Source organism: Triturus cristatus, chromosome 7 (genome assembly GCF_964204655.1).
Source record: "Triturus cristatus chromosome 7, aTriCri1.1, whole genome shotgun sequence".
NCBI lineage: Eukaryota > Metazoa > Chordata > Amphibia > Caudata > Salamandridae > Triturus > Triturus cristatus.
The window spans coordinates 1539581627-1539592526 of NC_140590.1; the positions used below are offsets into that span (position 1 = coordinate 1539581627).

Here is a 10900-nt window from a genome sequence, read left to right on the forward strand (position 1 = left end):
TATCCCTACAATTGCCAAGCTTACCAGGCCTAAGTAAACCTGCCCGGGACCTCACTGCTGGCCACTGCTGGAGTGAGTTCTAACCCTCAAATGGTGCACTTCAGATCCTGGACCCTTGGCTGTTGCAAAATCTGAAACGTATAGGCTGTTTGCTAACATTTCTTCCAAAGAACTTGCATGAGACAGAGGACGCTGTCAAGCCAAAGCTGTTTAACTCAATCACCAGTCAGATTCAACTTGCTGGTTTGTCTGCTGCAGTAGATCTGACTTCTATAAAAATCTAAATGCACAAGGCTTCATCAGGACTGATGCCAAGAAATAACTCAATAATATAACTTGTTTGTCTCTCTGATGACTGAGAAAAACACACCTGTAGTGAGTTCTAGTGCCAAATCTAGTTTTTCAACTATTGGGTCCTATTATATTTACAATTGCCCAACTTTCTTTCTCACTTTCTCTGTCTTTATTCATCTCCCTGTCTCTTTGTCTCTCTTTCTCTCTCTCTTTACTCACTCTCACTCTCTCTCCCTCTCCAGCTCTCTTTATCTCCCTCTCTCCATCTTGCACTAACTCATTGTGTCCTTCTGTAATGATCAAGGAAAGCAGCACTATTTCATAGAATAACATAGAGGATGAAAGTGGACAATATGCAAAGGTTTAATATCCTCTCCCCAGCATCATCATGCTGCACCTTACTCCATTATTTAATGGTATCCTATCTTGTTATGCAGACGGAAGACTATCCTAATGAAGCACATTGATTTAAACATGCCTGTTATTGACCTACGGTTTCAGTGAAATGCTTCTGTGGATAATGTATTAGCAGTCAACTAAAAGAGGTTTGTTTTAATTATGTAACGTCTAGGCAGATCCAACTGCCTTTATTCTTATTTTAATGTATTATGTACTAAACTCTACATGGAGATTATATTGCTATGACAATATTTCAATTTGTTGAAGGGAAATAGTCTGCCATAATAAATATAGATATATCAGCTTTGCTGAACCTCAAGATTAGACATGTATTAGCTTTGTGCAATCTGACTCAATCAGAACCTTGGTACCCTCATTAGGAGGAAGATTATAATTACTTCTGTTCCTTATTCATTGCGTGGTAAATGATATAAAGGATCCCTTGTCATGCTGACATGAGCATTAAATGATGCACAACACACCAAGCAGGTTTTTTTTATGCCAACCATATAAACAGACTTTTATACCATAATTTCATTATGGATTTGTTTTGAGGAAAATAATTGTCCATGCACAATTTGCGTGTATTTAAATAGCTATAGGACCTAGCCTTTCAGTCCCAGGTGATACTATTAACATTAGGTAAGTGTAAAGTTAGTGAACTTTGTTTCTGTTAACTTTAGAAATCTTTTTTTTAATGTCTGTAACTTCACGTTCAGCACAAAGTTGGCAATGAACATAAAAAATGCTAGTGGAAATCCCCAAAGAAAAATGGGATGGAAGGAAAATATTTTGTTGTGAAACATGTTTTTACATGAAGTAGAAACTTTGTAATATCTCAAAGTGGAAAATGTGTTAATTTTACAGGCCTTTACCCTAGAGATTTTGGGCCAGATATACGACTCTTTTTTGCAGCCGCAAATGGGAGATCCCCCTGTTTGCAACCTCAAAAAAGGGTGATGACATGTACAAATACTATTTTGCGAGTGTCTGACTCACAAAATAGCATTTGCAAATCCCGCTATTAGGAAGGGACATCCTTTCCTAATAGCGAGTCACCATGCCATTTACAATTGTTTTGCGACCGCATTTGCGGCTGGAAAACATTCACAGTTTACCACCTATTTCAACTAGGTGGTAAACCACTCGCAAATGGGAAGTGGTCCCAGGGACTACTGCCTGTCCTTAAAAAAATGAATCTGAAAAGTTTCATTTTTCTTTTTTAAATGCATTCCGTTTTCCTTTAAGGAAAACGGGCTGTATTTAAAAAAAAAAAAAGACTGCTTTATTTAAAAAGCAGTCCCAGACATGGTGGTCTGCTGACCCCAGCAGGCCACCATCCCTGGGAGTGCTAGCCATTCCCAATGGGGTCGCAAGTTGTGACAGCCTCATCAATATGCATGAGGCATGCAATTTGTGACCCCATTGGGAATCACAAAAAGTGTCTCAGACACTGTTGTGCATCTCAATTTGGTAGTAGTAAAATGCGAGTGGCAAATGCGAGACAATTTGTGACTCTCAAATTGGCGGGTCATAGATCTGGTCCTTTAATTCTGCACAAAAATTATAATTTCTTTTATATCAATCAGATTAGCCTAGAGGAAGAACTTTAAAAAAATACATTGCTTTGATAAGAATGATCCAAGGGCTATCACAAATTCCCATAATTCGAAACATATGCAAACCATCCCTTGATAAAGTATTACATCTCACACCCTTCTCAATGTGAAACTTAGGGGGTGATTAGTGTGGCGGAGGGACTGCCACCGCCGGCCTGGAGGTCCCTTTGTCATCTGCATGCCCATTTCCCCCGCCAGATCAGGATGGCGGGGGGAATAGACCTGCAAGCGTGGCGGGCGCAAAGCCTCCGCCACGCTTCCACCACAGGCAATCGTAACGGAAAAGGCAGTGGATATGGGGGCGGTGCCCGCCTGATCACGATGCTGGTGTCAGCCAGCCTTTCGCCAAGGAAAGGCTGGTGGAGGCTGGCTTCGGGGGACCCGTTACGCGCCCCCTCAGGAGGGGCAGTGGTGCACTGGGGGGAACCCATGGGTCCCCCCTCCATTTCCATGCACAAGGTGGCAGGCACAGCACGGTGCCTGCCACCTTGTGCAGGGAAATGCACAACATGGGTATTCAACATTGCGGCCGGTGCTGCAGCCAGCAGCACCCACCGCAATGTTAAACTACCAGATGCAACCACCGTGGTGGTGGTCGCATCATGATTAGGGATGCGGGACCCCCTGATGACAGGCGGGCGGTCCCGTCACCGGTAGGATGGCGGGCAGACTCAAGTCCGCGTGCCATCCTAATGACCCCCTTAGTTAGGAAACGTGGCATATTCTTCAATGAAGGTTTGATGGAAATCAATTAATATGTTTGCTGATTTAAGGTATGGGATCAGAAAGATAGATGACCCCAAATTTCTATTACATTCAGGGATATTTAAAATCGTATAGGTGGGTCAAAAAATAGGTGCAATCAATGATGTGCCTGTTTTTGAGTTGGTACTGATCTTGCTTCTACAGCTTACACCAGAATCTAAATAAACCTACAAGTGTGTTTTCTGGAAAAAGACATATTCATTAAGATTTCTTTTTTTTCTGAGTGATGTATTAAAATTTGAACACGAGAAACCATCATTGATGTACACTTAATTTTAGAAATTCTGGTCACAAAGAATGTTGTATTGAAATTTCCAAATTCTAGTTCTTATTTTTTAAACACCTCAAACATTATTGTCTTTTTTTTATTTCCCATAGGTCACTAAAATGTTGGCTGTTGTGGTAATCCTGTTTGCTCTACTTTGGATGCCTTATCGAACTTTGGTGGTGGTAAATTCTTTCATGGACCCGCCCTACTTAAATGTCTGGTTCCTTTTATTCTGCAGACTATGTGTCTATCTTAATAGTGCAATTAATCCAATCATTTACAACCTGATGTCTCAGAAGTTCAGAGCTGCTTTCAAGAAGCTATGTAAATGTGAGCAGAAGAGAACAGACAAGGCGGCCAAGTACAATGTCCCGGTGTACTACAGTGTTATGAAAGACAGCTCTCACGACAGCCCTGATCACGATCTGACCGAACAGGAAGACCTCAATGGATTCCCTGGGCCAACAAAAAAAGTCAACTTTACAGACAAATGCATTGACACTAGAACAACGTATAGTGTAGCCTAGAATAGAAAGTCTGAAGTGAAATATTTTAATTGTGTGAACAACAGTGTTGGAAAATGATATTCCAGAATTCTCTCTGGTTTGATCACTCTATCGGTGTTGTTTGCTGAAGAGTGTTGTAAATACTGTACAGGGTTGTAACATATTGAAAATGTACAAAGTTCTGATATAGCTAATTCTCTGTGAAATGACACACATTCAAGATGATATTTTCAATCCTATTTTGCCTTCTTTTATGCTGTATGAAGTGATTTAACACTTTAGATATGCTGTTGTCCTCCTTCTCCATGCTGTGACATTGTTGCTGCAGCTGTTGTACCCTGTTTGTTTTTGTTGTACCTTCAATAATCGGGATGTCTTATTGTTAGGAACTCTGGTACCCTCTGCGGTATGGACTCGGCCACTGAAATATTTGATAAAATAAATATTTCTTTTTTGTCCATGTAGAGCGCAAAATATTCGAATAACCCAAATAAAAATGTGTTTTGCTAAATGTACACATTGTGAGCTTTTACAAATTTACATTGGGCACACATTTCATGATGCCTATGGTAGTCAACGTTTTCTAATCTAATTCTTTCCTGTTTGATGATTAAGCAACTTCATTGATGAATTGTGAGAATGTGAAGCACATGCTGCATTTTTTGTGAAACTATTTCATCATTTACTACATCCCTAAATAAAAATGTAACATTAATCCCTTGGAACTGCACTTAATTCTTTAAAATAATCCCTAACGAAAGTTTTAAAAGAATACCATGAAATGAATCAATTTGTTTTATGTGAACATTAATACCTTGTATTTTAGAAATCAATCGCAGTGATTTCAAGCAAGAAAACAGTATCCCTGAGAAATTAAAATGAAAAACAGTGAATTTTATGCAATTGCTCACTATAATGCTTCTGATTCTTTTTTAAACCTTGAAAGTCTATCATTTTATTTGTAAGCATATACAAAAATAAAATGAAATTCTAGTGCTAGCATGCTTTCAAATACATCTCTTGGAGAAAAAATGAACTACAAATGTGTTGTTAAAATGCAGCGGTGTGCTGATATGAAATGGAAACCAAATTGCTGTCTAGAGAATAGCAATATGGAGGGATTAAACTGCTTTCAATATTGTGTAATGTGGAAATTGCCATTGACAATTACCAAACATATTTTGTTCAAACAAAAAGCTCAGCTCAATAAGATCTTTTGAGACAGATAAACGGCTGCCAAAAGCATGTTGTCCCCAACAGAGATGGAATCTGGTATCAGCTTATTCTAATGGGATGCATGGACCCTGGAAAAGATAAAAACAGACTATAAAGGAAAGGAGTTTGGACACAAAATCAGCTTCCATACTGAAAAGTGAAGAACAATCATGTATGCACTGAAACAGGTTAAGTTTCACTTAAATTGTCTGAGTGAATGTGGCGAAGGGGCGTTTCGAAGGACATGATTTAATCGGTTATATTTTATAGAGACAGTAAATATATCATAAACTGCCTGTGAAGAAAAGAAACAGTATAAAGTATGTATAAAATGGCTGTTTGCCGATTTAGGAATAGAAGAATCATAGGTTTACTCTACTATTTCTGTCACAAGTTACAACATTTGGAGTAGTGACAATGTAGAAAAGCTGCAATCAACTAAACTTTGTCCAAATATTAATAGACGCAATGTTTGGTACCCCCTGCACCACAGTGAAGGAATAAATAGCAGGGTTAGTTATCCTAACAAGATAGGGGAGTGGAGGATATAGCAGCTTAATTTTCTCAAAACAATTGCAATAATCTTAGGCCCCGAATCACATAGTTAATTTAGCTTATAAGTCTAATTTTTCAGCAACATTACCTATGATCTTTACTCATAAATCAAATTTTTTCCATGAAATATTATTTCCATTATAAGTAAAGAGCGAGAGTAAATCCCTTTCTGGGTTGGGCAGGAGAACCGAATGGAATACCCCTAAATTTCTTGCGAGTATAGAGGAAGCAGGTTCTCATAGGGGAAAATTATTTTCACAAGAGAAAAGATCAAAAAGAAACATTTCAACCAATGCACGAATGCCCTGACTTATGCAAAGCATATTGTACAATGTTTACCATTCAGCATTGGGAAAATGCCAGTGCAAAAAAATACAGGAAGAGGTGTATAACTGAGTCATTTCAGCCCAAGTTCACGTGCAACCCAACCACAGATTAACAGTAAAGTATACACCTGCTGCTCTATTTCCCTAACCTCTGAAACTAACAGAAAGAAAATCCCCACCCAGCAGGAAGCAGAATTTTCATAGAAACAAAACTGTATCATCATGCAAACTCGAATAAATATCATCAATCTCAGTTTTTGGCGGTAATATAAAATACTGCATATACCCATAACAAGCAGTGCCAGAATCACAAAAGTCCTAACTTATTGGCATGCAATGAGATGAATCCTTGTATCTTAAGCTAAAGTGGCATGTGAGGCTTACTTTGTGGCTTTTACATTTTATAGAGTGCAGTATGCCTGCAACACAAAAACATGTTCTTGGAGTAATTTGTAGTTCAGAGCCATCTACCGCTGCACAAATAGTTTTGCTATTTTATGGACCTCAGCAGGTTCAATGTACATTTCAAAGGAATCATTTATGATGTGCTCTGTTATAAATTTGCTATCAGACTAGCTAAGCTAGCTAGCTAAGTCCTCCTGCTTCACCACAAAAATGAAGTTGGCCACTGACACCCCTCGAGAACTTTTCAAAGTTATTAGAAATCTTTCCACTCCCCCTGTCCAGCAAGCCACCAAAAATTCCCAGGATTTTTGTAAAATCCATGTAACAAAATGGCTGCCTATCTTAGGGACAAAATTCCGTAGATGGTTGCTTGCTTCAATTATGAGGAAGATTGGCCCCCTGGAGATATCGATGAGAAGGCCATCAGCAGCTCCCCTACTTCCACTATGCCTGTCTTTCCCATGATTTCGTGTACCCAAGTGAAGCAGTTTCTTCTTCAATTGAATTCCAGTTCTCCGGACGACCCTTGCCCTCCCTGAATTTTGCAGATAAATTCTGATCAGATTTCCTGTTTCCTTGAAAATTTTTACGATCGAATCCTTTCCACAGGTAACTTCGCACAATCCTGGAAGGAGGCCATTGCGGTCCCCCTTAAAAAGAAGCCTACCGGAGACCTTGAAGATGTTAATAATCTCTGCCCTATATCTCTCCTTCCTGTGCCAGCTAAGATATTAGAAAAATATTTGAATCAAGAGTCAGTAGCATTCTTAGATTCTCAGGATCCTTTGGTTCCTTCTCAGAATGGCTTTTGGAGGATCCATAGTACTGAATCCACTCTGCTGGCAGCCACTGACATTATTCGTCATCAGGTGGACCAGTGAGGATCCGCTATTTTGGTGCTGTTAGACCTGTCAGCGGCTGTTTTCTCTCCACTGAAATATTAAGGTAGGTTTTTCCTTTCACCCCTACTGAGCTTATAGTTGCTGTTGTCATTGTGCTCATTACATTGTGCATTGACTACTATAATGCCCTGTACCTCAATATTAATACATAATCTTTGTATATATTGTCTTTTCTAATTCTTTTGCACCATTTTTAACTGTCCCACTTGTCACCTGTGCTGCTCACTTTGTTTTTCCAGGAGCACTCATGTTCACAAGTTTGTACAGGTTACATGTACATCTACTGTAATATAGTGGCACCATTGATTTTGTTGAACCTATTTCAAATATAGACCACTTTGTGCATTTCTTGAAACAATCAATATTGCCTCCCTGCCTCTTCCTTCCTACAAATATTGTGCATGTTTTCCAAATTGACTTTTATCATTACCTGTTGAGACATTGGTATTTGATACATACATAAATATTAATAAAAGCACTCTAAACAGACTCCAAATGATCCAGAATGCAGCTGCCCGTCTGGTCCTGAATGTCCCTGAACGTCACTGGCTGCCAGTCGTAAAACAAGTGAAGTTTAAAGCTCTTTGTATAGTTCACGCCACTCTCCACTGCCAGGGGCTGAAGCATTTGAGAACAGCCTTACAATGCTACATGCCTAATAGACAGCCTAGGTATGCCTTTCTTAAGAAGGAAGAAGTCCCGTGATTTTGGAAAGCCAGGTGGGAGAAGTGCTCCTTTCGCATGGCCGCTGCCAGGCTGTGGACCTCCCTTCCACTCACATTGCTAGTTTGTCCTCTCATGCTGACTTTCATAACCACTTGAATACCTGTCTCTTTTGCAGCTGTGATGAATAGGTCTTGTTTTCTTTCATGTAGGTGCTTCTTTGATTAGCTAGCGCTTTGACACCTTTGGGTATACTGTGCACTACAAGTACAAACATACAAATGCAGGATGGGATTTGGGAGAGTAAGATGTGTTTAGGAAGGGTCAGGGAGGGGTTTAGGGATGATCCTCACCCATCTGCACAAGAGTAAGCCAATTGCCTTACTCTGGGGGTAAAAACATGTTTACACTCAGAATTTGTGATTAACAAAAGTAGTAAACTTACTATGAAGTGTAAAGTTACTTAAAAGTGTAACTCACCTTTGTGAATCAGGCCCTTAGTTCGTATAGTGAGAGGAAAGATGAATAGCACCTTAAGTGGAACAGCAAACAATACAGTTGAAAAGTTGCTTACCACCATTAAATACTTGTTTATCTATTTTAATCCAGACACTATAGAGTTGGAGCAGTTTGGTGCGTATTTTGTGCCCAATATAACTGTTTTAAAACCATGTTGAAAGGGTAACTCTTTAAAACACACACATTATATAGTGCAATCTGCATTTTGGGTAATAGGTCTGTTTGGGTTTTTCCCTTTCTCAGGTAGAGAATGATCCATCAATAAAGTCTATTGACAGGGCAGCAGGATCTTAACAAACATTGAAAAAACGATCCTTAATTAACCACAAAGATTCTAGAACAAATAAAAAATGATATACCAATGAAGAATGCATTGTATATTTTTGCATCATCTCTGGCACTACTGAAGGGGTTAAACAATATAAACATCAGTCTACCTTCACTTCAGATGAGAGGGTCAGGCCAAACCTGTTAAGTGACATCTTTGCTGGATGCCGCTTCATTATTTAGATCTCAATGACCAACATGAATTATAAGTAATTTGAGTCTATTGTTGGAACAGCAAGCAATGTATGCCCTTCTTCCAATTACCACTGCACATAAGGAGACTTAAAATACATAAGATATGTTAACGGCACAAAAATATATATTAAGCCAACTAAATGCACTAACAGGATTTTCTCTCTCTTGTTAATTTGTCTCTGTCTTTTAATAGAAGCAGCAACAATAATCAACTTAATCTAACTATCTAGGGAAAGAATGGCTCACAATACTTGGCCATATTCTATCTACATGTGGCAACAAGGAGTGCTAGATGTGTAGTGTTGTTTCAACCCCTTTAAGAACATGATTTTTGAGTCTCTAGGCAAGGTGAGGAAGAGATTTAAGTCTAGACATCCCAATTTCATATAAAGAGACTCCACAGTGTCCGACAGTAATGCTCTGACAAGAACGTCTAAGTTAAAACCCTCTGAGAATACCTCCGGCTAAAACTTCCGTCAATAGTTACTCACTCTTGCCAATTCAGAAGTGGAACACTCACATACAATTAGTTTATCCATCCCCCAGAGGAACCTTAGATGTCTTTCCTATACTTGAAAGACCAAATGCCATTGGCAAATGACAATAAGCAGCTCTAGCCAGTTTTTACATCAATGGACCTCTCAATTGAGATACAGTTGATGTAATAGGCACAACCCTACAAATACCTACATTCACAGCAATCCTTTGGATCTGTTCAATAATTGATAACCAAGACACACTGAATGACAACAACATAAAAGGCAATCTTCATTAAAATTCCCTCAGCCATTGTGTTCGAATCATAGGAAGTTGGTCCACTTCATTGATACCTCTACTAGACATACTTGTAACTAGAATGCAACCAGTCAAATGTAGTTCACGCATAAACTACTGAGCATTCTTTAGGGGTAAAAAATCCAGTTTTCATTCCTATATTGATAAGGATGCACGCACTGATGAATTTGGTCAATAAAATCATTTTTTTTAAAGTGTGTTATCTTTAGTTTATTAATTTTGCTCCATTATGAATCATTGGCCAGCGGATGTGTGGATGATATTGGTATAGAAATACACTGGCATTGTTTGCAAGATTTTTCAACGTCAATTAAAATAAATTGTAATTTATATAGCAAAACAAATTTAACATGGAATTCAGTAATATGGGTTTGCTTGGTGTTTGAGTGTGTGATGACACAGTTTTATTGCTGTGTACCATCTCATTAAATTGTTATTTTAAAGGAGATGCCTGAAAGTATTTAATTACATTTCTGAATGAACTGGAACTTAATTAAAATAAAATAGTGTCAGTGACTCTAACTCGCAATGTATTAAGAGTATGCAATATATTGTGTTAAATTAACTCTCTAGGCCAGAAATATAAAATTGTTTTAAAAATGATTTATATGTATTTAGTAACTTTAATTTCATAATAATACATTTATTTTTCCTTACAAAGAGCCAGGATTACTAGCTTATTCTTAGCCCGATGTTCTTAAAAATATAGCGCTTCCAAAATGTCTCCTCATATAGAAAGCTTCATTTACAGGGCACATTAATTTTGTTTATTTAATGAAGTATTCATAAAGCACACCACATACACATACAAAACATACAAAGGGGTAGCCTGTAAAAAACACTTTGGTTAAACATCTCCTAGCAAATTAAATGCACTTTTGCACACTCTTGAAACATGCTCCACCATTATTTCTGTCCAGGCCTCATGTTGGCAAGTCACAATGAATTCAGAAGATGTGTATCAGAAAGCTACCAGATTGCGCTACGTATTAGAACATCTCTGTGCTTACTAACAACCTGACATTTCACCAGCCTGTATGGGATCCTTGGCGTTTATATAAATCCTTATAGACTCCTGAAATGGGATTGTGAATGGTTAACATGGTTTGCAAATTGAAGAATGTTGTGGGTGTCCCTTCTGAATTTG

At 38.4% G+C, this 10900-nt stretch overlaps 1 protein-coding gene across 1 annotated transcript in view; it reads left to right on the forward strand.

Annotated features, from left to right (window-relative positions):
- LOC146812325 (thyrotropin-releasing hormone receptor-like) overlaps window positions 1–4640 on the forward strand; it is a 479777-nt gene extending 475137 nt beyond the window's left edge. The window contains exon 3 of the mRNA XM_085614581.1: window positions 3456–4640. Within this exon, the coding sequence (XP_085470707.1) occupies window positions 3456–3872 (417 nt within the window). The 3' untranslated portion in view covers window positions 3873–4640. The remainder of the gene's footprint in view (window positions 1–3455) is intronic.
- The last annotated feature ends 6260 nt before the right edge of the window (window positions 4641–10900 follow it).